At 45.4% G+C, this 27457-nt stretch overlaps 1 protein-coding gene across 1 annotated transcript in view; it reads right to left on the bottom strand.

The window, feature by feature from the left end:
• The window catches only part of LOC106593770 (WD repeat-containing and planar cell polarity effector protein fritz homolog), a 142292-nt gene that overhangs the window by 58434 nt on the left and 56401 nt on the right, over positions 1–27457 (bottom strand). The window contains exon 6 of the mRNA XM_045698680.1: positions 251–439. Coding sequence (XP_045554636.1) covers positions 251–439 — 189 coding nt within the window. The remainder of the gene's footprint in view (positions 1–250; positions 440–27457) is intronic.

Raw genomic sequence — 27457 nt, 5'->3', positions numbered from 1 at the left:
TTGGTTGATTGACTGATTCATTAGTAAACTGATTTATTGATTGATTGATTTACAGTTTTCTGGACTGATTACTTGATTGACTAAGGCTACATTTACACAGGCAGCCCAATTCTGATCATTTTTCACTAATTGGTCTTTTGACCAATCAGATCATCTCTTTTGCCAATAATTAGGCAGATGACCAGAATTGGGCTGACTGTGTAAACGCAGCCTAAGTGACAGATTGGTGAATGTATTTCCCCGGTCTCACCCTCTCTGGTCTGGTCCAGCTCTAGCCTCAGCAGGTAGTCTGTGACAGAGGTCAGTGCCCGGTAACACTCCGTTCCCATAGTGCTCCACTCCATGGCTCCCAGAATTCCTAGAGCCTGGTCCACCTGGCCACAGCGTAACCTCTGTTGCAACAGCTCTCCCGGACCCAGCTGACCCCCTGACAGAGCACCTGAAGAGGGAAGAGAGGGAGAGATGAATTAGGGTTAGGGAGAAGGTAAAGAACACTGGACGTTACTACTGGACATGCTACACTACACACTTTCTTTACAAAACATTTGATTTTAACGACTATCTCTAAACCAGTGGTCACCACCCTTTTCTAAGTCTAGATCACTTTCGCAGTCCAATAGCAAGCTGAGATCTACGTTATCACAGCATGTGGGCTATATGTCTTGGCCTGCCAATATTGTTATTCTCAGATCATATGATATTTAAAAACTGGTGTAGCACTTGCAAGGCACAGCTGACCACAAATTGAAATAATTATATTTTTTATTTTACTGGACTGATGGTACCTGTATCTGATGGTCATGGTGCTTTGAAGACAACCAGGAACTCAGAAAAATATGAGGTCAAATCATGATGTCAGTGATCTTAAGGTCGGAAAGTCCGAGCTCTAAAAAGAAGCCAGAGTTTCAGAGTTGGAATTTTTCCCCAGTTGGATATCGTTTTTTTCTCGAGTTCCCAGTAGTTTTGAACGCAATGAAGTCGGAGATTTGAGAGTTCTGAGTTCCCAGTTCTTTTGAACGCGGCATTAGGCTCAGCGGAGGGAGAGAGCAGCAGAGGGTCCTCCTCTCACGGTCCCTGATCTTTCCTTCCTTTCCTCCGGTGAGACTGACCAGAGAGAAGAGACACTGTCTTCCACCTGATGGCAAAACTCGAGTCGCACCACATCTGCCTCATGCACGAATTCATGTTGTTCCTATGACCAGAGAAAGTGAAATATTCCTTGACATTCAAATAGACAACGAGCTGCTAATAATAATAAAAACGCAGGGCTATTGATACACTTGGTTACTCATTCATTGCAGCGCAAGTGGAAGTAGGGAGAAACGCGTTTTATGTGTTGCAATAGTGTTGAATAAAAACAGTGTTGACAGTACTGAATAAAAACAAACATGAACTCACTCATAAAAACAGCAGCTCTTTGCTGTATTCTTTGACAGTCTCTCTCTGGTCAAGGTTTTAAAAGTTGTATGAAATCTCATATAGGCTAGTAGCCAATCAAACTTTGCTGTGGCTGTGGTTGTGGAAGCTGTAGGCATGGTGATTTGAGCTATGTGATTGGCCAGCGCAGTAGGCGTCCTGATTTAGCCACAGATCTCCAGGTCCGCCGGGTAGGGGAAGTTTGTCTTTTCAGAAAAATTAAATGGTTCAAAAAAGGAATACTTTGTTTATCGTTGGCTTTTCTACAGAAATGTCTTTAATATCGACCGGTTGGTGACCACTGCTCTAAACCTAAGATTTAAATAGCGAGCACAAGACGTTTAAAATATGTATTTTCAACGTCTTTTTAATAAAAAATATGTATTTTCAACGTCTTTTGGCTATAGATGAATTGTCCTTGCTGCAGGGCACCCAGGGAAGCACTACTAATATCAAGGAGTTACTTAGGATTCACATCCCTTGACATTTTCCACATTTTGTTGTGTTACAGCCTGAATTTAAAAAGGGATGAAATTGAGATTGTGTGCCACTGATCTACACACAATAACCCATAATGTCAAAGTGGAATTTTGTTTTTAGAAATGTGTACAAATTAATTACAAATAAAAAGCTGAAATGTCTTGAGTCAATAAGTATTAAACCACTTTGTTATGACAAACCTAAAGTTCAGGAGTAAAATGTGCTTAACAAGTCACATAATGAGCTGCATGGACTATAATAGTGTTTCACATGACTTTGTAAGGACCACCGCATCTCCATACCCCACACATACAATTATCTGGAAGGTCCCTCAGTCGAGTAGCGAATATCAAGCACAGATTCAACCACAAAGACCAGGGAGGTTTTCCAATGTCTCGGAATAGAGCTATGCACAGGCTATATCCTAGGAGGAAAACCCGATTCAGTCTGCTTTCCAACAAACACTGGGAGACAAATGTACCTTTCAGCAGGACAATAACCTAAAACACAAGGTCAAATATACACTGGAGTTGCTTACCAAGATGACATTTAATGTTCCTGGGTGGTCTAGTTACAGTTTTGACTTAAATCGGCTTTAAAATCTATGGCAAGACTTGAAAATGGTTGTCTAGCAATGATCAACAACCAACTTGACAGAGCTTGAAGAATTTAAAAAAGAATAATGTGTAAATATTGTACAATCCAGGTGTAGAAAGCTCTTAGAGACTTACCCAGAAAGACTCACAGCTGTAATCACTGGGTGATTCTAATATGTATTGACTCAGGGGTGTGAATACTTATCTAATCAAGATTCCACTTTGACATTAGAGTATTTAGTGTAGATCACATGAAAATAGACAAATAAATCCATTTTAATCCCAATTTGTAACAATGAAATGAGGGAAAAGTCAAGGGGTGTGAATACTTTCTGAACGCAGAGTAAGCTAAAAGCAGTCTTCTAGGAGTTACTTCTAGGAACAGGTAAGTAAGTGGCAGCCATCTTTGTGAACCCTGTCAACAGCAGTAGTCAAGGCTGATATTGACTTGGCAATCTATTAACTGGACAGTCAGTTTAATCACTGCGGTCTGTGTAGCGTGTGTGTGTAGCGTGTGTGTGTGTGTGTGTGTGTGTGTGTGTGTGTGTGTGTGTGAGAGAGAGAGAGATTTCTGATACGTGTGAGTGTGTCGAGAGAGCTCTGTGTACACAGTTGAAGTCGGAAGTTTACATACACCTTAGCCAAATACATTTAAACTCAGTTTTTCACAAATCCTGACATTTAATCTTAGTAAAAATTCCCTGTCTTTGGTCAGTTAGGATCACCACTTTATTTTAAGAATGTAAAATGTCAGAATAATAGTAGAGAGAATGATTTATTTCAGCTTTTATTTCTTTCATCACATTCCCAGTGGGTCAGAAGTTTACATACACTCAATTAATATTTGGTAGCATTGCCTTTAAATTGTTTAACTTGGGTCAAACGTTACGGGTAGCCTTCCACAAGCTTCCCACAATAAGTTGGGTGAATTTTGGCCCATTCCTCCTGACAGAGCTGACGTAACTGAGTCAGGTTTGTAGGCCTCCTTGCTCGCACATACTTTTTCAGTTCTTCCCACAAATTTTCTATAGGATTGAGGTCAGGGCTTTGTGATGGCCCTCCAATACCTTGACTCTGTTGTCCTTAAGCCATTTTGCCACAACTTTGGAAGTATGCTTGGGGCCATTGTCCATTTGGAAGACCCATTTGTGACCAAGCTTTAACTTCCTGTCTGATGTCTTGAGATGTTGCTTCAATATATCCACATAATCTATTTTGTGAAGTGCACCAGTCCTTCCTGCAGCAAATTACCCTCACAACATGATGCTGCCACCCCCGTGCTTCACGGTTGGGATGGTGTTCTTTGGCTTGTAAGCCTCCCCCTTTTTCCTCCAAACATAACGATGGTCATTATGGCCAAATAGCTATATTTTTGTTTCATCAGACCAGAGGACATTTCTCCAAAAAGTACGATCTTTGTCTCCATGTGCAGTTGCAAACCGTAGTCTGGCTTTTTTATGGCGGTTTTGAAGCAGTGGCATCTTCCTTGCTGAGCGGCCTTTCAGGTTATGTCAATATAGGACTCATTTTACTGTGGATATAGATAATTTTGTACTGGTTTCCTCCAGCATCTTCACAAGGTTGATTTGCACTTTTCGCACCAAAGTACATTAATCTCTAAGAGACAGAACGCGTCTCCTTCCTGAGCGTTATGACGGCTGTGTGGTCCCATGGTGTTTATACTTGCGTACTATTGTGTGTACAGATGAACGTGGTACCTTCAGGCATTTGGAAATTGCTCCCAAGAATGAACCAGACTTGTGGAGGTCTTGCCTGATTTCTTTTGATTTTCCCATGATGTCAAGCAAAGAGGCACTGAGTTTGAAGGTAGGCCTTTAAGTACATCCACAGGTATACCTCCAATTGACTCAAATGATGTCAATTAGCCTATCAGAATCTTCTAAAGCCATGACATCACTTTCTGGAATTTTCCAAGCTGTTTAAAGGCACAGTCAACTTAGTGTATGTATACTTCTGACCCACTGGAATTGTGATACAGTGAATTGTAAGTGAAATAATCTGTCTGTAAACAATTGTTGGATAAATTATTTATGTCATGCACAAAGTAGATGTCCTAATCGACTTGCGAAAACTATAATTTGTTAACAAAAAATTTGTGGAGTGGTTGAAAAACGAGTTTTAATGACTCCAACCCAAGTGTATGTAAACTTCCGACTTCAACTGTAAGACTGTGTGTGTGTGTGTGTGTGTGTGTGTGTGTGTGTGTGTGTGGCTGTGATGCCCTCTTGGTTGCATGACAGTCAGGAGTGTACCATATGATCCCAATTACCTGAATTATCACCTGCAGCAGTCGACACCTGCCCTTCCTGTACACAAAACCAGACGCCCTGCACACACACCTTCACTGTCCGTACACACACATACACACCTTCACTGTCCGTACACACACACACACACACACACACACACACACACACACACACACACACACACACACACACACACACACACACACACACACACACACACACACACACACACACACACACACACTCCTTCACTGTCCTTATACACACATCTCCACTGCCCGTACACACAACACCAGACACCTCTCCTGCCGGTAAGAGCACAAAACCTTCTCATTTCATTATTCATCAGTCAGATAATCTTCCTGCATTCAATATCCCAGGGAAGAAAGACATTATCAATCACCTGCAGTCATCAGACATTATCAATCCCCTGCAGTCATCAGACATTATCAATCACCTGCAGTCATCAGGCATTATCAATCACCTGCAGTCATCAGACATTATCAATCACCTGCAGTCATCAGACATTATCAATCCCCTGCAGTCATCAGACATTATCAATCACCTGCAGTCATCAGACATTATCAATCACCTGCCGTTATCGGGCAATATCAATCCCCTGCAGTCATCAGGCATTATCAATCCCTGCAGTCATCAGACATTATCAATCCCCTGCAGTCATCAGACATTATCAATCCCCTGCAGTCATCAGACATTATCAATCCCCTGCAGTCATCAGACATTATCAATCCCCTGCAGTCATCAGACATTATCAATCACCTGCAGTCATCAGACATTATCAATCCCCTGCAGTCATCAGACATTATCAATCCCCTGCAGTCATCAGACATTATCAATCACCTGCAGTCATCAGGCTTTATCAATCCCCTGCAGTCATCAGACATTATCAATCACCTGCCATCATCTGACATTATCAATCACCTGCAGTCATCAGGCATTATCAATCACCTGCAGTCATCAGACATTATCAATCCCCTGCAGTCATCAGACATTATCAATCACCTGCAGTCATCAGACATTATCAATCACCTGCCGTTATCGGGCATTATCAATCACCTGCAGTCATCAGGCATTATCAATCACATGTCATTATCAGGCATTATCAATCACCTGCAGTCATCAGACATTATCAATCACCTGCCGTTATCGGGCATTATCAATCGCCTGTAGTCATCAGGCATTATCAATCACATCACTCCGTCTGTCTCTTTCTCTTCCTTCATCTTTCTCGGCCTTGCTTTCTCTCTCTCTTCCACTCTGTTTCTCGGCCTTGCTCTTTGGCTTTTGTGACTGCACTTGAAGAAACTTTCAAAGTTCTTGACAATTTCCGTATTGACTGACCTTCATGTCTTAAAGTAATGATGGACTGTTGTTTCTCTTTGCTTATTTGAGCTGTTCTTGGCAAAAAGACTTGGTCTTTTACCAAATAGGGCTGTCTTCTGAATAACCCCCCTACCTTGTCACAACACAGCTGATTGGCTCAAAAGCATTAAGAAGGAAATAAATTCCACAAATTAACAAGGCACACCTGTTAATTGAAATGGATTCCAGGTGACTACCTCATGAAGCTAGTTGAGAGAATGCAATGAGTGTGCAAAGCTGTCATCAAGGTAAAGGCTGGCTACTTTGAAGAATGTCAAATATAACATTTATTTTGATTTGTTTAAAACTTTTTTGGTTACTACACGATTCCATATGTGTTATTTCATAGTTTTGATTTCTTCACTATTATTCTACAATGTAGAAAATAGTAAAAATAAAGAAAAAACCTGAAATGAATAGGTGTGTCCAAACTTTTGACTGGTACTGTATGTGTGTGAGGTGGGGTGGGGGCGCACGTAGTCAGACGATTGGGGGGCAAAGTCACGACCACCTTATTGTCTAATCAATTTAATGAACGGGGGAAGAGGGGAGGGATTGTTAGTCCCAATTAAAATTACAAGCTGGCAATTAGCAAACCCCTCAAATCCCCTAAAGACTGACAATTAGCAAACCCCTCAAATCCCCTAAAGACTCTGCTAATGTGGCTAATAGATCAGCTGAGATCTGTGTGTGACGTGTGTGTGTGTGTGTGTGTGTGTGTGTGTGTGTGTGTGTGTGTGTGTGTGTGTGTGTGTGTGTGTGTGTGTGTGTGTGTGTGTGTGTGTGTGTGTGTGTGTGTGTGTGTGTGTGTATATATGAGGTGAGTCTGAGTTCTGTGTGTCAGCATCTGCACCTTGCTAAGTCTCACCACACATGCACACACTAGCCTGCTAGTGATACAAACACCCAACAGTCTGGCTAGCCTAACCCCTAGTCTGTTAGTGAAACACCAAACAGTCTAGCTAGCCTAACCCCTAGTCTGTTAGTGAAACACCCAACAGTCTGGCTAGTCTAACCCCTAGTCTGTTAGTGAAACACCAAACAGTCTAGCTAGCCTAACCCCTAGTCTGTTAGTGAAACACCAATCAGTCTAGCTAGCCTAACCCCTAGTCTGTTAGTGAAACACCAAACAGTCCAGCTAGCCTAACCCCTAGTCTGTTAGTGAAACACTAATCAGTCTAGCTAACCTAACCCCTAGTCTGTTAGTGAAACACCAAACAGTCCAGCTAGCCTAACCCCTAGTCTGTTAGTGAAACACCAATCAGTCTAGCTAGCCTAACCCCTAGTATGTTAGTGTAACACCAAACAGTCTAGCTAGCCTAACCCCTAGTCTGTTAGTGAAACACCAATCCGTCTAGCTAGCCTAACCCCTAGTCTGTTAGTGAAACACCAATCAGTCTAGCTAGCCTAACCCCTAGTCTGTTAGTGAAACACCAAAAAGTCTAGCTAGTCTAACCCCTAGCCTGTTAGTGAAACACCAAACAGTCTAGCTAGCCTAACCCCTAGTCTGTTAGTGAAACACCAAACAGTCTAGCTAGCCTAACCCCTAGCCTGTTGGTGAAACACCAAACAGTCTAGCTAGCCTAACTCCTAGCCTGCTAGTGACAGTCTAGCTAGCCTAACCCCTAGCCTGTTAGTGAAACACCAAACAGTCTAGCTAGCCTAACCCCTAGTCTGTTAGTGAAACACCAAACAGTCTAGCTAGCCTAACCCCTAGCCTGTTAGTGAAACACCAAACAGTCTAGCTAGCCTAATCCCTAGCCTGCTAGTGACAGTCTAGCTAGCCTAACCCCTAGCCTGTTAGTGAAACACCAAACAGTCTGGCTAGCCTAACCTCTAGCCTGCTAGTGATACAAACACCCAACAGTCTGGCTAGCCTAACCCCTAGCCTGCTTGTGAAACACCAAACAGTCTAGCTAGCCTAACCCCTAGCCTATTAGTCAAACAGTCTAGCTAGTCTAACCCCTAGCCTGCTAGTGATACAAACACCCAACAGTCTGGCTAGTCTAACCGCTAGCCTGCTTGTGAAACACCAAACAGTCTAGCTAGTCTAACCCCTAGCCTGCTTGTGAAACACAAAACAGTCTAGCTAGCCTAACCCCTAGCCTGCTTGCGAAACGCCAAACAGTCTAGCTAGCCTAACCCCTAATCTGCCAGTGAAACGCCAAACAGTCTAGCTAGCCTAACCCCTAGTCTGTTAGTGAAACACCAATCAGTCTAGCTAACCTAACCCCTAGTCTGTTAGTGAAACACCAAACAGTCCAGCTAGCCTAACCCCTAGTCTGTTAGTGAAACACCAATCAGTCTAGCTAGCCTAACCCCTAGTCTGTTAGTGAAACACCAATCAGTCTAGCTAACCTAACCCCTAGTCTGTTAGTGAAACACCAAACAGTCCAGTTAGCCTAACCCCTAGTCTGTTAGTGAAACACCAATCAGTCTAGCTAACCTAACCCCGAGTCTGTTAGTGAAACACCAAACAGTCTAGCTAGCCTAACCCCTAGTCTGTTAGTGAAACACCAATCAGTCTAGCTAGCCTAACCCCTAGTATGTTAGTGTAACACCAAACAGTCTAGCTAGCCTAACCCCTAGTCTGTTAGTGAAACACCAATCAGTCTAGCTAGCCTAACCCCTAGTCTGTTAGTGAAACACCAATCAGTCTAGCTAGCCTAACCCCTAGTCTGTTAGTGAAACACCAAACAGTCCAGCTAGCCTAACCCCTAGTCTGTTAGTGAAACACCAATCAGTCTAGCTAACCTAACCCCTAGTCTGTTAGTGAAACACCAAACAGTCTAGCTAGCCTAACCCCTAGCCTGTTAGTGAAACACCAATCAGTCTAGCAAGCCTAACCCCTAGTCTGTTAGTGAAACACCCAACAGTCTAGCTAGCCTAACCCCTAGTCTGTTAGTGAAACACCAATCAGTCTAGCTAACCTAACCCCTAGTCTGTTAGTGAAACACCAAACAGTCCAGCTAGCCTAACCCCTAGTCTGTTAGTGAAACACCAAACAGTCTAGCTAGCCTAACCCCTAATCTGCCAGTGAAACGCCAAACAGTCTAGCTAGCCTAACCCCTAGTCTGTTAGTGAAACATCAATCAGTCTAGCTAACCTAACCCCTAGTCTGTTAGTGAAACACCAAACAGTCCAGCTAGCCTAACCCCTAGTCTGTTAGTGAAACACCAATCAGTCTAGCTAGCCTAACCCCTAGTCTGTTAGTGAAACACCAACCAGTCTAGCTAACCTAACCCCTAGTCTGTTAGTGAAACACCAAACAGTCCAGCTAGCCTAACCCCTAGTCTGTTAGTGAAACACCAATCAGTCTAGCTAACCTAACCCCTAGTCTGTTAGTGAAACACCAAACAGTCTAGCTAGCCTAACCCCTAGTCTGTTAGTGAAACACCAATCAGTCTAGCTAGCCTAACCCCTAGTATGTTAGTGTAACACCAAACAGTCTAGCTAGCCTAACCCCTAGTCTGTTAGTGAAACACCAATCAGTCTAGCTAACCTAACCCCTAGTCTGTTAGTGAAACACCAAACAGTCCAGTTAGCCTAACCCCTAGTCTGTTAGTGAAACACCAATCAGTCTAGCTAACCTAACCCCTAGTCTGTTAGTGAAACACCAAACAGTCTAGCTAGCCTAACCCCTAGTCTGTTAGTGAAACACCAATCAGTCTAGCTAGCCTAACCCCTAGTATGTTAGTGTAACACCAAACAGTCTAGCTAGCCTAACCCCTAGTCTGTTAGTGAAACACCAATCAGTCTAGCTAGCCTAACCCCTAGTCTGTTAGTGAAACACCAATCAGTCTAGCTAGCCTAACCCCTAGTCTGTTAGTGAAACACCAAACAGTCCAGCTAGCCTAACCCCTAGTCTGTTAGTGAAACACCAATCAGTCTAGCTAACCTAACCCCTAGTCTGTTAGTGAAACACCAAACAGTCTAGCTAGCCTAACCCCTAGCCTGTTAGTGAAACACCAATCAGTCTAGCAAGCCTAACCCCTAGTCTGTTAGTGAAACACCCAACAGTCTAGCTAGCCTAACCCCTAGTCTGTTAGTGAAACACCAATCAGTCTAGCTAACCTAACCCCTAGTCTGTTAGTGAAACACCAAACAGTCCAGCTAGCCTAACCCCTAGTCTGTTAGTGAAACACCAAACAGTCTAGCTAGCCTAACCCCTAATCTGCCAGTGAAACGCCAAACAGTCTAGCTAGCCTAACCCCTAGTCTGTTAGTGAAACATCAATCAGTCTAGCTAACCTAACCCCTAGTCTGTTAGTGAAACATCAAACAGTCCAGCTAGCCTAACCCCTAGTCTGTTAGTGAAACACCAATCAGTCTAGCTAGCCTAACCCCTAGTCTGTTAGTGAAACACCAACCAGTCTAGCTAACCTAACCCCTAGTCTGTTAGTGAAACACCAAACAGTCCAGCTAGCCTAACCCCTAGTCTGTTAGTGAAACACCAATCAGTCTAGCTAACCTAACCCCTAGTCTGTTAGTGAAACACCAAACAGTCTAGCTAGCCTAACCCCTAGTCTGTTAGTGAAACACCAATCAGTCTAGCTAGCCTAACCCCTAGTATGTTAGTGTAACACCAAACAGTCTAGCTAGCCTAACCCCTAGTCTGTTAGTGAAACACCAATCAGTCTAGCTAGCCTAACCCCTAGTCTGTTAGTGAAACACCAATCAGTCTAGCTAGCCTAACCCCCTAGTCTGTTAGTGAAACACCAAACAGTCCAGCTAGCCTAACCCCTAGTCTGTTAGTGAAACACCAATCAGTCTAGCTAACCTAACCCCTAGTCTGTTAGTGAAACACCAAACAGTCCACCTAGCCTAACCCCTAGTCTGTTAGTGAAACACCAATCAGTCTAGCTAACCTAACCCCTAGTCTGTTAGTGAAACACCAAACAGTCTAGCTAGCCTAACCCCTAGTCTGTTAGTGAAACACCAATCAGTCTAGCTAGCCTAACCCCTAGTCTGTTAGTGAAACACCAATCAGTCTAGCTAGCCTAACCCCTAGTCTGTTAGTGCAACACCAATCAGTCTAGCTAGCCTAACCCCTAGTCTGTTAGTGAAACACCAAACAGTCTAGCTAGCCTAACCCCTAGTCTGTTAGTGAAACACCAATCAGTCTAGCTAGCCTAACCCCTAGCCTGCTTGTGAAACGCCAATCAGTCTAGCTAGCCTAACCCCTAGCCTGCTTGTGAAACGCCAAACAGTCTAGCTAGCCTAACCCCTAGCCTGCTTGCGAAACGCCAAACAGTCTAGCTAGCCTAACCCCTAATCTGCCAGTGAAACGCCAAACAGTCTAGCTAGCCTAACGCCTAGTCTGTTAGTGAAACACCAATCAGTCTAGCTAACCTAACCCCTAGTCTGTTAGTGAAACACCAAACAGTCCAGCTAGCCTAACCCCTAGTCTGTTAGTGAAACACCAATCAGTCTAGCTAGCCTAACCCCTAGTCTGTTAGTGAAACACCAATCAGTCTAGCTAACCTAACCCCTAGTCTGTTAGTGAATCACCAAACAGTCCAGCTAGCCTAACCCCTAGTCTGTTAGTGAAACACCAATCAGTCTAGCTAGCCTAACCCCTAGTCTGTTAGTGAAACACCTATCAGTCTAGCTAGCCTAACCCCTAGTCTGTTAGTGAAACACCAATCAGTCTAGCTAGCCTAACCCCTAGTCTGTTAGTGAAACACCAATCAGTCTAGCTAGCCTAACCCCTAGTCTGTTAGTGAAACACCAAACAGTCCAGCTAGCCTAACCCCTAGTCTGTTAGTGAAACACCAATAAGTCTAGCTAGCCTAACCCCTAGTCTGTTAGTGAAACACCAAACAGTCCAGCTAGCCTAACCCCTAGTCTGTTAGTGAAACACCAATCAGTCTAGCTAACCTAACCCCTAGTCTGTTAGTGAAACACCAAACAGTCTAGCTAGCCTAACCCCTAGTCTGTTAGTGAAACACCAATCAGTCTAGCTAGCCTAACCCCTAGTCTGTTAGTGAAACACCAATCAGTCTAGCTAGCCTAACCCCTAGTCTGTTAGTGAAACACCAATCTGTCTAGCTAGCCTAACCCCTAGTCTGTTAGTGAAACACCAAACAGTCTAGCTAGCCTAACCCCTAGTCTGTTAGTGAAACACCAATCAGTCTAGCTAGCCTAACCCCTAGCCTGCTTGTGAAACACCAATCAGTCTAGCTAGCCTAACCCCTAGCCTGCTTGTGAAACGCCAAACAGTCTAGCTAGCCTAACCCCTAGCCTGCTTGCGAAACGCCAAACAGTCTAGCTAGCCTAACCCCTAATCTGCCAGTGAAACGCCAAACAGTCTAGCTAGCCTAACCCCTAGTCTGTTAGTGAAACACCAATCAGTCTGGCTAACCTAACCCCTAGTCTGTTAGTGAAACACCAAACAGTCCAGCTAGCCTAACCCCTAGTCTGTTAGTGAAACACCAATCAGTCTAGCTAGCCTAACCCCTAGTCTGTTAGTGAAACACCAATTAGTCTAGCTAACCTAACCCCTAGTCTGTTAGTGAAACACCAAACAGTCCAGCTAGCCTAACCCCTAGTCTGTTAGTGAAACACCAATCAGTCTAGCTAGCCTAACCCCTAGTATGTTAGTGTAACACCAAACAGTCTAGCGAGCCTAACCCCTAGTCTGTTAGTGAAACACCAATCCGTCTAGCTAGCCTAAGCCCTAGTCTGTTAGTGAAACACCAATCAGTCTAGCTAGCCTAACCCCTAGTCTGTTAGTGAAACACCAAACAGTCTAGCTAGCCTAACCCCTAGTCTGTTAGTGAAACACCAAACAGTCTAGCTAGCCTAACCCCTAGTCTGTTAGTGAAACACCAATCAGTCTAGCTAGCCTAACCCCTAGTCTGTTAGTGAAACACCAAACAGTCTAGCTAGCCTAACCCGTAGTCTGTTAGTGAAACACCAATCAGTCTAGCTAGCCTAACCCCTAGTCTGTTAGTGAAACACCAAACAGTCTAGCTAGCCTAACCCCTAGTCTGTTAGTGAAACACCAAACAGTCTAGCTAGCCTAACCCCTAGTCTGTTAGTGAAACACCAAACAGTCTAGCTAGCCTAACCCCTAGCCTGTTAGTGAAACACCAAACAGTCTGGCTAGCCTAACCTCTAGCCTGCTAGTGATACAAACACCCAACAGTCTGGCTAGCCTAACCCCAACCCTGCTTGTGAAACACCAAACAGTCTAGCTAGCCTAACCCCTAGCCTATTAGTCAAACAGTCTAGCTAGTCTAACCCCTAGCCTGCTAGTGATACAAACACCCAACAGTCTGGCTAGTCTAACCCCTAGCCTGCTTGTGAAACACCAAACAGTCTAGCTAGTCTAACCCCTAGCCTGCTTGTGAAACACAAAACAGTCTAGCTAGCCTAACCCCTAGCCTGCTTGCGAAACGCCAAACAGTCTAGTTAGCCTAACCCCTAGTCTGCCAGTGAAACGCCAAACAGTCTAGCTAGCCTAACCCCTAGTCTGTTAGTGAAACACCAATCAGTCTAGCTAGCCTAACCCCTAGTCTGTTAGTGAAACACCAAACAGTCCAGCTAGCCTAACCCCTAGTCTGTTAGTGAAACACCAATCAGTCTAGCTAGCCTAACCCCTAGTCTGTTAGTGAAACACCAATCAGTCTAGCTAACCTAACCCCTAGTCAGTTAGTGAAACACCAAACAGTCCAGCTAGCCTAACCCCTAGTCTGTTAGTGAAACACCAATCAGTCTAGCTAACCTAACCCCTAGTCTGTTAGTGAAACACCAAACAGTCTAGCTAGCTTAACCCCTAGTCTGTTAGTGAAACACCAATCAGTCTAGCTAGCCTAACCCCTAGTCTGTTAGTGAAACACCAAACAGTCTAGCTAGCCTAACCCCTAGCCTGTTAGTGAAACACCAAACAGTCTAGCTAGCCTAACTCCTAGCCTGCTAGTGACAGTCTAGCTAGCCTAACCCCTAGCCTGTTAGTGAAACACCAAACAGTCTAGCTAGCCTAACCCCTAGCCTGTTAGTGAAACACCAAACAGTCTAGCTAGCCTAACCCCTAGCCTGCTAGTGACAGTCCAGCTAGCCTAACCCCTAGCCTGTTAGTGAAACACCAAACAGTCTGGCTAGCCTAACCTCTAGCCTGCTAGTGATACAAACACCCAACAGTCTGGCTAGCCTAACCCCAACCCTGCTTGTGAAACACCAAACAGTCTAGCTAGCCTAACCCCTAGCCTATTAGTCAAACAGTCTAGCTAGTCTAACCCCTAGCCTGCTAGTGATACAAACACCCAACAGTCTGGCTAGTCTAACCCCTAGCCTGCTTGTGAAACACCAAACAGTCTAGCTAGTCTAACCCCTAGCCTGCTTGTGAAACACAAAACAGTCTAGCTAGCCTAACCCCTAGCCTGCTTGCGAAACGCCAAACAGTCTAGTTAGCCTAACCCCTAATCTGCCAGTGAAACGCCAAACAGTCTAGCTAGCCTAACCCCTAGTCTGTTAGTGAAACACCAATCAGTCTAGCTAACCTAACCCCTAGTCTGTTAGTGAAACACCAAACAGTCCAGCTAGCCTAACCCCTAGTCTGTTAGTGAAACACCAATCAGTCTAGCTAGCCTAACCCCTAGTCTGTTAGTGAAACACCAATCAGTCTAGCTAACCTAACCCCTAGTCAGTTAGTGAAACACCAAACAGTCCAGCTAGCCTAACCCCTAGTCTGTTAGTGAAACACCAATCAGTCTAGCTAACCTAACCCCTAGTCTGTTAGTGAAACACCAAACAGTCTAGCTAGCTTAACCCCTAGTCTGTTAGTGAAACACCAATCAGTCTAGCTAGCCTAACCACTAGTATGTTAGTGTAACACCAAACAGTCCAGCTAGCCTAACCCCTAGTCTGTTAGTGAAACACCAATCAGTCTAGCTAGCCTAACCCCTGGTCTGTTAGTGAAACACCAAACAGTCTAGCTAGTCTAACCCCTAGCCTGTTAGTGAAACACCAAACAGTCTAGCTAGCCTAACCCCTAGTCTGTTAGTGAAACACCAAACAGTCTAGCTAGCCTAACCCCTAGCCTGTTAGTGAAACACCAAACAGTCTAGCTAGCCTAACTCCTAGCCTGATAGTGACAGGCTAGCTAGCCTAACCCCTAGCCTGTTAGTGAAACACCAAACAGTCTAGCTAGCCTAACCCCTAGTCTGTTAGTGAAACACCAAACAGTCTAGCTAGCCTAACCCCTAGCCTGTTAGTGAAACAACAAACAGTCTAGCTAGCCTAACCCCTAGCCTGCTAGTGACAGTCTAGCTAGCCTAACCCCTAGCCTGTTAGTGAAACACCAAACAGTCTGGCTAGCCTAACCTCTAGCCTGCTAGTGATACAAACACCCAACAGTCTGGCGAGCCCAACCCCTAGCCTGCTTGTGAAACACCAAACAGTCTAGCTAGCCTAACCCCTAGCCTATTAGTCAAACAGTCTAGCTAGTCTAACCCCTAGCCTGCTAGTGATACAAACAACCAACAGTCTGGCTAGTCTAACCCCTAGCAAGCTTGTGAAACACAAAACAGTCTAGCTAGCCTAACCCCTAGCCTGCTTGCGAAACGCCAAACAGTCTAGCTAGCCTAACCCCTAATCTGCCAGTGAAACGCCAAACAGTCTAGCTAGCCTAACCCCTAGTCTGTTAGTGAAACACCAATCAGTCTAGCTAACCTAACCCCTAGTCTGTTAGTGAAACACCAAACAGTCCAGCTAGCCTAACCCCTAGTCTGTTAGTGAAACACCAATCAGTCTAGCTAGCCTAACCCCTAGTCTGTTAGTGAAACACCAATCAGTCTAGCTAACCTAACCCCTAGTCTGTTAGTGAAACACCAAACAGTCCAGCTAGCCTAACCCCTAGTCTGTTAGTGAAACACCAATCAGTCTAGCTAACCTAACCCCTAGTCTGTTAGTGAAACACCAAACAGTCTAGCTAGCCTAACCCCTAGTCTGTTAGTGAAACACCAATCAGTCTAGCTAGCCTAACCCCTAGTATGTTAGTGTAACACCAAACAGTCTAGCTAGCCTAACCCCTAGTCTGTTAGTGAAACACCAATCAGTCTAGCTAGCCTAACCCCTAGTCTGTTAGTGAAACACCAATCAGTCTAGCTAGCCTAACCCCTAGTCTGTTAGTGAAACACCAAACAGTCCAGCTAGACTAACCCCTAGTCTGTTAGTGAAACACCAATCAGTCTAGCTAACCTAACCCCTAGTCTGTTAGTGAAACACCAAACAGTCCAGCTAGCCTAACCCCTAGTCTGTTAGTGAAACACCAATCAGTCTAGCTAACCTAACCCCTAGTCTGTTAGTGAAACACCAAACAGTCTAGCTAGCCTAACCCCTAGTCTGTTAGTGAAACACATATCAGTCTAGCTAGCCTAACCCCTAGTCTGTTAGTGAAAGACCAATCAGTCTAGCTAGCCTAACCCCTAGTCTGTTAGTGAAACACCAATCAGTCTAGCTAGCCTAACCCCTAGTCTGTTAGTGAAACACCAAACAGTCTAGCTAGCCTAACCCCTAGTCTGTTAGTGAAACACCAAACAGTCTAGCTAGCCTAACCCCTAGTCTGTTAGTGAAACGCCAATCAGTCTAGCTAGCCTAACCCCTAGCCTGCTTGTGAAACGCCAATCCGTCTAGCTAGCCTAACCCCTAGCCTGCTTGTGAAACGCCAAACAGTCTAGCTAGCCTAACCCCTAGCCTGCTTGCGAAACGCCAAACAGTCTAGCTAGCCTAACCCCTAATCTGCCAGTGAAACGCCAAACAGTCTAGCTAGCCTAACCCCTAGTCTGTTAGTGAAACACCAATCACTCTAGCGAACCTAACCCCTAGCCTGCTTGTGAAACACAAAACAGTCTAGCTAGCCTAACCCCTAGACTGCTTGCGAAACGCCAAACAGTCTAGCTAGCCTAACCCCTAATCTGCCAGTGAAATGCCAAACAGTCTAGCTAGCCTAACCCCTAGTCTGTTAGTGAAACACCAATCAGTCTAGCTAACCTAACCCCTAGTCTGTTAGTGAAACACCAAACAGTCAAGCTAGCCTAACCCCTAGCCTGTTAGTGAAACACCAAACAGTCTAGCTAGCCTAACCCCTAGCCTGTTAGTGAAACACCAAACAGTCTAGCTAGCCTAACCCCTAGTCTGTTAGTGAAACTACAATCATTCTAGCTAGCCTAACCCCTAGCCTGCTTGTGAAACGCCAATCAGTCTAGCTAGCCTAACCCCTAGCCTGCTTGTGAAACGCCAAACAGTCTAGCTAGCCTAACCCCTAGCCTGCTTGCGAAACGCCAAACAGTCTAGCTAACCTAACCCCTAGTCTGTTAGTGAAACACCAAACAGTCCAGCTAGCCTAACCCCTAGTCTGTTAGTGAAACACCAATCAGTCTAGCTAACCTAACCCCTAGTCTGTTAGTGAAACACCAAACAGTCCAGCTAGCCTAACCCCTAGTCTGTTAGTGAAACACCAATCAGTCTAGCTAGCCTAACCCCTAGTCTGTTAGTGAAACACCAACCAGTCTAGCTAACCTAACCCCTAGTCTGTTAGTGAAACACCAAACAGTCCAGCTAGCCTAACCCCTAGTCTGTTAGTGAAACACCAATCAGTCTAGCTAACCTAACCCCTAGTCTGTTAGTGAAACACCAAACAGTCTAGCTAGCCTAACCCCTAGTCTGTTAGTGAAACACCAATCAGTCTAGCTAGCCTAACCCCTAGTATGTTAGTGTAACACCAAACAGTCTAGCTAGCCTAACCCCTAGTCTGTTAGTGAAACACCAATCAGTTTAGCTAGCCTAACCCCTAGTCTGTTAGTGAAACACCAATCAGTCTAGCTAGCCTAACCCCTAGTCTGTTAGTGAAACACCAAACAGTCCAGCTAGCCTAACCCCTAGTCTGTTAGTGAAACACCAATCAGTCTAGCTAGCCTAACCCCTAGTCTGTTAGTGAAACACCAAACAGTCCAGCTAGCCTAACCCCTAGTCTGTTAGTGAAACACCAATCAGTCTAGCTAGCCTAACCCCTAGTCTGTTAGTGAAACACCAAACAGTCTAGCTAGCCTAACCCCTAGTCTGTTAGTGAAACACCAATCAGTCTAGCTAGCCTAACCCCTAGTCTGTTAGTGAAACACCAATCAGTCTAGCTAGCCTAACCCCTAGTCTGTTAGTGAAACACCAATCAGTCTAGCTAGCCTAACCCCTAGTCTGTTAGTGAAACACCAATCAGTCTAGCTAGCCTAACCCCTAGTCTGTTAGTGAAACACCAAACAGTCTAGCTAGCCTAACCCCTAGTCTGTTTGTGAAACGCCAATCAGTCTAGCTAGCCTAACCCCTAGTCTGTTAGTGAAACACCAAACAGTCTAGCTAGCCTAACCCCTAGCCTGCTTGCGAAACGCCAAACAGTCTAGCTAGCCTAACCCATAATCTGCCAGTGAAACGCCAAACAGTCTAGCTAGCCTAACGCCTAGTCTGTTAGTGAAACACCAATCAGTCTAGCTAACCTAACCCCTAGTCTGTTAGTGAAACACCAAACAGTCCAGCTAGCCTAACCCCTAGTCTGTTAGTGAAACACCAATCAGTCTAGCTAGCCTAACCCCTAGTCTGTTAGTGAAACACCAATCAGTCTAGCTAACCTAACCCCTAGTCTGTTAGTGAATCACCAAACAGTCCAGCTAGCCTAACCCCTAGTCTGTTAGTGAAACACCAATCAGTCTAGCTAGCCTAACCCCTAGTCTGTTAGTGAAACACCTATCAGTCTAGCTAGCCTAACCCCTAGTCTGTTAGTGAAACACCAATCAGTCTAGCTAGCCTAACCCCTAGTCTGTTAGTGAAACACCAATCAGTCTAGCTAGCCTAACCCCTAGTCTGTTAGTGAAACACCAAACAGTCCAGCTAGCCTAACCCCTAGTCTGTTAGTGAAACACCAATAAGTCTAGCTAACCTAACCCCTAGTCTGTTAGTGAAACACCAAACAGTCCAGCTAGCCTAACCCCTAGTCTGTTAGTGAAACACCAATCAGTCTAGCTAACCTAACCCCTAGTCTGTTAGTGAAACACCAAACAGTCTAGCTAGCCTAACCCCTAGTCTGTTAGTGAAACACCAATCAGTCTAGCTAGCCTAACCCCTAGTCTGTTAGTGAAACACCAATCAGTCTAGCTAGCCTAACCCCTAGTCTGTTAGTGAAACACCAATCTGTCTAGCTAGCCTAACCCCTAGTCTGTTAGTGAAACACCAAACAGTCTAGCTAGCCTAACCCCTAGTCTGTTAGTGAAACACCAATCAGTCTAGCTAGCCTAACCCCTAGTCTGTTAGTGAAACACCAACCAGTCTAGCTAACCTAACCCCTAGTCTGTTAGTGAAACACCAAACAGTCCAGCTAGCCTAACCCCTAGTCTGTTAGTGAAACACCAATCAGTCTAGCTAACCTAACCCCTAGTCTGTTAGTGAAACACCAAACAGTCTAGCTAGCCTAACCCCTAGTCTGTTAGTGAAACACCAATCAGTCTAGCTAGCCTAACCCCTAGTATGTTAGTGTAACACCAAACAGTCTAGCTAGCCTAACCCCTAGTCTGTTAGTGAAACACCAATCAGTTTAGCTAGCCTAACCCCTAGTCTGTTAGTGAAACACCAATCAGTCTAGCTAGCCTAACCCCTAGTCTGTTAGTGAAACACCAAACAGTCCAGCTAGCCTAACCCCTAGTCTGTTAGTGAAACACCAATCAGTCTAGCTAACCTAACCCCTAGTCTGTTAGTGAAACACCAAACAGTCCAGCTAGCCTAACCCCTAGTCTGTTAGTGAAACACCAATCAGTCTAGCTAACCTAACCCCTAGTCTGTTAGTGAAACACCAAACAGTCTAGCTAGCCTAACCCCTAGTCTGTTAGTGAAACACCAATCAGTCTAGCTAGCCTAACCCCTAGTCTGTTAGTGAAACACCAATCAGTCTAGCTAGCCTAACCCCTAGTCTGTTAGTGAAACACCAATCAGTCTAGCTAGCCTAACCCCTAGTCTGTTAGTGAAACACCAAACAGTCTAGCTAGCCTAACCCCTAGTCTGTTAGTGAAACACCAATCAGTCTAGCTAGCCTAACCCCTAGCCTGCTTGTGAAACGCCAATCAGTCTAGCTAGCCTAACCCCTAGCCTGCTTGTGAAACGCCAAACAGTCTAGCTAGCCTAACCCCTAGCCTGCTTGCGAAACGCCAAACAGTCTAGCTAGCCTAACCCCTAATCTGCCAGTGAAACGCCAAACAGTCTAGCTAGCCTAACGCCTAGTCTGTTAGTGAAACACCAATCAGTCTAGCTAACCTAACCCCTAGTCTGTTAGTGAAACACCAAACAGTCCAGCTAGCCTAACCCCTAGTCTGTTAGTGAAACACCAATCAGTCTAGCTAGCCTAACCCCTAGTCTGTTAGTGAAACACCAATCAGTCTAGCTAACCTAACCCCTAGTCTGTTAGTGAATCACCAAACAGTCCAGCTAGCCTAACCCCTAGTCTGTTAGTGAAACACCAATCAGTCTAGCTAGCCTAACCCCTAGTCTGTTAGTGAAACACCTATCAGTCTAGCTAGCCTAACCCCTAGTCTGTTAGTGAAACACCAAACAGTCCAGCTAGCCTAACCCCTAGTCTGTTAGTGAAACACCAATCAGTCTAGCTAGCCTAACCCCTAGTCTGTTAGTGAAACACCAAACAGTCCAGCTAGCCTAACCCCTAGTCTGTTAGTGAAACACCAATCAGTCTAGCTAACCTAACCCCTAGTCTGTTAGTGAAACACCAATCAGTCTAGCTAGCCTAACCCCTAGTCTGTTAGTGAAACACCAATCTGTCTAGCTAGCCTAACCCCTAGTCTGTTAGTGAAACACCAAACAGTCTAGCTAGCCTAACCCCTAGTCTGTTAGTGAAACACCAATCAGTCTAGCTAGCCTAACCCCTAGCCTGCTTGTGAAACGCCAATCAGTCTAGCTAGCCTAACCCCTAGCCTGCTTGTGAAACGCCAAACAGTCTAGCTAGCCTAACCCCTAGCCTGCTTGCGAAACGCCAAACAGTCTAGCTAGCCTAACCCCTAATCTGCCAGTGAAACGCCAAACAGTCTAGCTAGCCTAACCCCTAGTCTGTTAGTGAAACACCAATCAGTCTAGCTAACCTAACCCCTAGTCGGTTAGTGAAACACCAAACAGTCCAGCTAGCCTAACCCCTAGTCTGTTAGTGAAACACCAATCAGTCTAGCTAGCCTAACCCCTAGTCTGTTAGTGAAACACCAATCAGTCTAGCTAACCTAACCCCTAGTCTGTTAGTGAATCACCAAACAGTCCAGCTAGCCTAACCCCTAGTCTGTTAGTGAAACACCAATCAGTCTAGCTAGCCTAACCCCTAGTCTGTTAGTGAAACACCTATCAGTCTAGCTAGCCTAACCCGTAGTCTGTTAGTGAAACACCAATCAGTCTAGCTAGCCTAACCCCTAGTCTGTTAGTGAAACACCAATCAGTCTAGCTAGCCTAACCCCTAGTCTGTTAGTGAAACACCAAACAGTCCAGCTAGCCTAACCCCTAGTCTGTTAGTGAAACACCAATAAGTCTAGCTAACCTAACCCCTAGTCTGTTAGTGAAACACCAAACAGTCCACCTAGCCTAACCCCTAGTCTGTTAGGGAAACACCAATCAGTCTAGCTAACCTAACCCCTAGTCTGTTAGTGAAACACCAAACAGTCTAGCTAGCCTAACCCCTAGTCTGTTAGTGAAACACCAATCAGTCTAGCTAGCCTAACCCCTAGTCTGTTAGTGAAACACCAATCAGTCTAGCTAGCCTAACCCCTAGTCTGTTAGTGAAACACCAATCTGTCTAGCTAGCCTAACCCCTAGTCTGTTAGTGAAACACCAAACAGTCTAGCTAGCCTAACCCCTAGTCTGTTAGTTAAACACCAATCAGTCTAGCTAGCCTAACCCCTAGCCTGCTTGTGAAACGCCAATCAGTCTAGCTAGCCTAACCCCTAGCCTGCTTGTGAAACGCCAAACAGTCTAGCTAGCCTAACCCCTAGCCTGCTTGCGAAACGCCAAACAGTCTAGCTAGCCTAACCCCTAATATGCCAGTGAAACGCCAAACAGTCTAGCTAGCCTAACCCCTAGTCTGTTAGTGAAACACCAATCAGTCTAGCTAACCTAACCCCTAGTCTGTTAGTGAAACACCAAACAGTCCAGCTAGCCTAACCCCTAGTCTGTTAGTGAAACACCAATCAGTCTAGCTAGCCTAACCCCTAGTCTGTTAGTGAAACACCAATCAGTCTAGCTAACCTAACCCCTAGTCTGTTAGTGAAACACCAAACAGTCCAGCTAGCCTAACCCCTAGTCTGTTAGTGAAACACCAATCAGTCTAGCTAGCCTAACCCCTAGTATGTTAGTGTAACACCAAACAGTCTAGCGAGCCTAACCCCTAGTCTGTTAGTGAAACACCAATCCGTCTAGCTAGCCTAAGCCCTAGTCTGTTAGTGAAACACCAATCAGTCTAGCTAGCCTAACCCCTAGTCTGTTAGTGAAACACCAAACAGTCTAGCTAGCCTAACCCCTAGTCTGTTAGTGAAACACCAAACAGTCTAGCTAGCCTAACCCCTAGTCTGTTAGTGAAACACCAATCAGTCTAGCTAGCCTAACCCCTAGTCTGTTAGTGAAACACCAAACAGTCTAGCTAGCCTAACCCCTAGTCTGTTAGTGAAACACCAAACAGTCTAGCTAGCCTAACCCGTAGTCTGTTAGTGAAACACCAATCAGTCTAGCTAGCCTAACCCCTAGTCTGTTAGTGAAACACCAAACAGTCTAGCTAGCCTAACCCCTAGTCTGTTAGTGAAACACCAAACAGTCTAGCTAGCCTAACCCCTAGTCTGTTAGTGAAACACCAAACAGTCTAGCTAGCCTAACCCCTAGCCTGTTAGTGAAACACCAAACAGTCTAGCTAGCCTAACCCCTAGCCTGCTAGTGACAGTCTAGCTAGCCTAACCCCTAGCCTGTTAGTGAAACACCAAACAGTCTGGCTAGCCTAACCTCTAGCCTGCTAGTGATACAAACACCCAACAGTCGGGCTAGCCTAACCCCTAGCCTGCTTGTGAAACACCAAACAGTCTAGCTAGCCTAACCCCTAGACTATTAGTCAAACAGTCTAGCTAGTCTAACCCCTAGCCTGCTAGTGATACAAACACCCAACAGTCTGGCTAGCCTAACCCCTAGTCTGTTAGTGAAACACCAAACAGTCTAGCTAGCCTAACCCCTAGTCTGTTAGTGAAACACCCAACAGTCTGGCTAGTCTAACCCCTCGTCTGTTAGTGAAACACCAAACAGTCTAGCTAGCCTAACCCCTAGTCTGTTAGTGAAACACCCAACAGTCTAGCTAGCCTAACCCCTAGTCTGTTAGTGAAACACCAATCAGTCTAGCTAGACTAACCCCTAGTCTGTTAGTGAAACACCAAACAGTCTAGCTAACCTAACCACTAGTCTGTTAGTGAAACACCAAACAGTCAAGCTAGCCTAACCCCTAGCCTGTTAGTGAAACACCAAACAGTCTAGCTAGCCTAACCCCTAGTCTGTTAGTGAAACACCAAACAGTCTAGCTAGCCTAACCCCTAGTATGTTAGTGAAACACCAAACAGTCTAGCTAACCTAACCACTAGTCTGTTAGTGAAACACCAAACAGTCAAGCTAGCCTAACCCCTAGCCTGTTAGTGAAACACCAAACAGTCTAGCTAGCCTAACCCCTAGCCTGTTAGTGAAACACCAAACAGTCTAGCTAGTCTAACCCCTAGCCTGTTAGTGAAACATCAAACAGTCTAGCTAGCCTAACCCCTAGTCTGTTAGTGAAACACCAAACAGTCTAGCTAGCCTAACCCCTAGCCTGTTAGTGAAACACCAAACAGTCTAGCTAGCCTAACTCCTAGCCTGCTAGTGACAGTCTAGCTAGCCTAACCCCTAGCCTGTTAGTGAAACACCAAACAGTCTAGCTAGCCTAACCCCTAGTCTGTTACTGAAACACCAAACAGTCTAGCTAGCCTAACCCCTAGCCTGTTAGTGAAACACCAAACAGTCTAGCTAGCCTAACCCCTAGCCTGCTAGTGACAGTCCAGCTAGCCTAACCCCTAGCCTGTTAGTGAAACACCAAACAGTCTGGCTAGCCTAACCTCTAGCCTGCTAGTGATACAAACACCCAACAGTCTGGCTAGCCTAACCCCAAGCCTGCTTGTGAAACACCAAACAGTCTAGCTAGCCTAACCCCTAGCCTATTAGTCAAACAGTCTAGCTAGTCTAACCCCTAGCCTGCTTGTGAAACACCAAACAGTCTAGCTAGTCTAACCCCTAGCCTGCTTGTGAAACACCAAACAGTCTAGCTAGTCTAACCCCTAGCCTGCTTGTGAAACACAAAACAGTCTAGCTAGCCTAACCCCTAGCCTGCTTGCGAAACGCCAAACAGTCTAGTTAGCCTAACCCCTAATCTGCCAGTGAAACGCCAAACAGTCTAGCTAGCCTAACCCCTAGTCTGTTAGTGAAACACCAATCAGTCTAGCTAACCTAACCCCTAGTCTGTTAGTGAAACACCAAACAGTCCAGCTAGCCTAACCTCTAGTCTGTTAGTGAAACACCAATCAGTCTAGCTAGCCTAACCCCTAGTCTGTTAGTGAAACACCAATCAGTCTAGCTAACCTAACCCTTAGTCTGTTAGTGAAACACCAAACAGTCCATCTAGCCTAACCCCTAGTCTGTTAGTGAAACACCAATCAGTCTAGCTAACCTAACCCCTAGTCTGTTAGTGAAACACCAAACAGTCTAGCTAGCTTAACCCCTAGTCTGTTAGTGAAACACCAATCAGTCTAGCTAGCCTAACCACTAGTATGTTAGTGAAACAACAAACAGTCCAGCTAGCCTAACCCCTAGTCTGTTAGTGAAACACCAATCAGTCTAGCTAGCCTAACCCCTAGTCTGTTAGTGAAACACCAAACAGTCTAGCTAGCCTAACCCCTAGTCTGTTAGTGAAACACCAAACAGTCTAGCTAGCCTAACCCCTAGCCTGTTAGTGAAACACCAAACAGTCTAGCTAGCCTAACTCCTAGCCTGATAGTGACAGGCTAGCTAGCCTAACCCCTAGCCTGTTAGTGAAACACCAAACAGTCTAGCTAGCCTAACCCCTAGTCTGTTAGTGAAACACCAAACTGTCTAGCTAGCCTAACCCCTAGTCTGTTAGTGAAACAACAAACAGTCTAGCTAGCCTAACCCCTAGCCTGCTAGTGACAGTCTAGCTAGCCTAACCCCTAGCCTGTTAGTGAAACACCAAACAGTCTGGCTAGCCTAACCTCTAGCCTGCTAGTGATACAAACACCCAACAGTCTGGCGAGCCCAACCCCTAGCCTGCTTGTGAAACACCAAACAGTCTAGCTAGCCTAACCCCTAGCCTATTAGTCAAACAGTCTAGCTAGTCTAACCCCTAGCCTGCTAGTGATACAAACACCCAACAGTCTGGCTAGTCTAACCCCTAGCAAGCTTGTGAAACACAAAACAGTCTAGCTAGCCTAACCCCTAGCCTGCTTGCGAAACGCCAAACAGTCTAGCTAGCCTAACCCCTAATCTGCCAGTGAAACGCCAAACAGTCTAGCTAGCCTAACCCCTAGTCTGTTAGTGAAACACCAATCAGTCTAGCTAACCTAACCCCTAGTCTGTTAGTGAAACACCAAACAGTCCAGCTAGCCTAACCCCTAGTCTGTTAGTGTAACACCAATCAGTCTAGCTAGCCTAACCCCTAGTCTGTTAGTGAAACACCAATCAGTCTAGCTAACCTAACCCCTAGTCTGTTAGTGAAACACCAAACAGTCCAGCTAGCCTAACCCCTAGTCTGTTAGTGAAACACCAATCAGTCTAGCTAACCTAACCCCTAGTCTGTTAGTGAAACACCAAACAGTCTAGCTAGCCTAACCCCTAGTCTGTTAGTGAAACACCAATCAGTCTAGCTAGCCTAACCCCTAGTATGTTAGTGTAACACCAAACAGTCTAGCTAGCCTAACCCCTAGTCTGTTAGTGAAACACCAATCAGTCTAGCTAGCCTAACCCCTAGTCTGTTAGTGAAACACCAATCAGTCTAGCTAGCCTAACCCCTAGTCTGTTAGTGAAACACCAAACAGTCCAGCTAGCCTAACCCCTAGTCTGTTAGTGAAACACCAATCAGTCTAGCTAACCTAACCCCTAGTCTGTTAGTGAAACACCAAACAGTCCAGCTAGCCTAACCCCTAGTCTGTTAGTGAAACACCAATCAGTCTAGCTAACCTAACCCCTAGTCTGTTAGTGAAACACCAAACAGTCTAGCTAGCCTAACCCCTAGTCTGTTAGTGAAACACCAATCAGTCTAGCTAGCCTAACCCCTAGTCTGTTAGTGAAACACCAATCAGTCTAGCTAGCCTAACCCCTAGTCTGTTAGTGAAACACCAATCAGTCTAGCTAGCCTAACCCCTAGTCTGTTAGTGAAACACCAAACAGTCTAGCTAGCCTAACCCCTAGTCTGTTAGTGAAACACCAAACAGTCTAGCTAGCCTAACCCCTAGTCTGTTAGTGAAACGCCAATCAGTCTAGCTAGCCTAACCCCTAGCCTGCTTGTGAAACGCCAATCAGTCTAGCTAGCCTAACCCCTAGCCTGCTTGTGAAACGCCAAACAGTCTAGCTAGCCTAACCCCTAGCCTGCTTGCGAAACGCCAAACAGTCTAGCTAGCCTAACCCCTAATCTGCCAGTGAAACGCCAAACAGTCTAGCTAGCCTAACCCCTAGTCTGTTAGTGAAACACCAATCAGTCTAGCGAACCTAACCCCTAGCCTGCTTGTGAAACACAAAACAGTCTAGCTAGCCTAACCCCTAGACTGCTTGCGAAACGCCAAACAGTCTAGCTAGCCTAACCCCTAATCTGCCAGTGAAATGCCAAACAGTCTAGCTAGCCTAACCCCTAGTCTGTTAGTGAAACACCAATCAGTCTAGCTAACCTAACCCCTAGTCTGTTAGTGAAACACCAAACAGTCAAGCTAGCCTAACCCCTAGCCTGTTAGTGAAACACCAAACAGTCTAGCTAGCCTAACCCCTAGCCTGTTAGTGAAACACCAAACAGTCTAGCTAGCCTAACCCCTAGTCTGTTAGTGAAACACCAATCAGTCTAGCTAGCCTAACCCCTAGCCTGCTTGCGAAACGCCAATCAGTCTAGCTAGCCTAACCCCTAGCCTGCTTGTGAAACGCCAAACAGTCTAGCTAGCCTAACCCCTAGCCTGCTTGCGAAACGCCAAACAGTCTAGCTACCCTAACCCCTAATCTGCCAGTGAAA

Source organism: Salmo salar, chromosome ssa01 (genome assembly GCF_905237065.1).
Source record: "Salmo salar chromosome ssa01, Ssal_v3.1, whole genome shotgun sequence".
In the NCBI taxonomy this organism is placed as follows: domain Eukaryota; kingdom Metazoa; phylum Chordata; class Actinopteri; order Salmoniformes; family Salmonidae; genus Salmo; species Salmo salar.
Note: the sequence above shows the minus strand (reverse complement) of the source record. Positions and strands in the feature narration are given on the sequence as shown.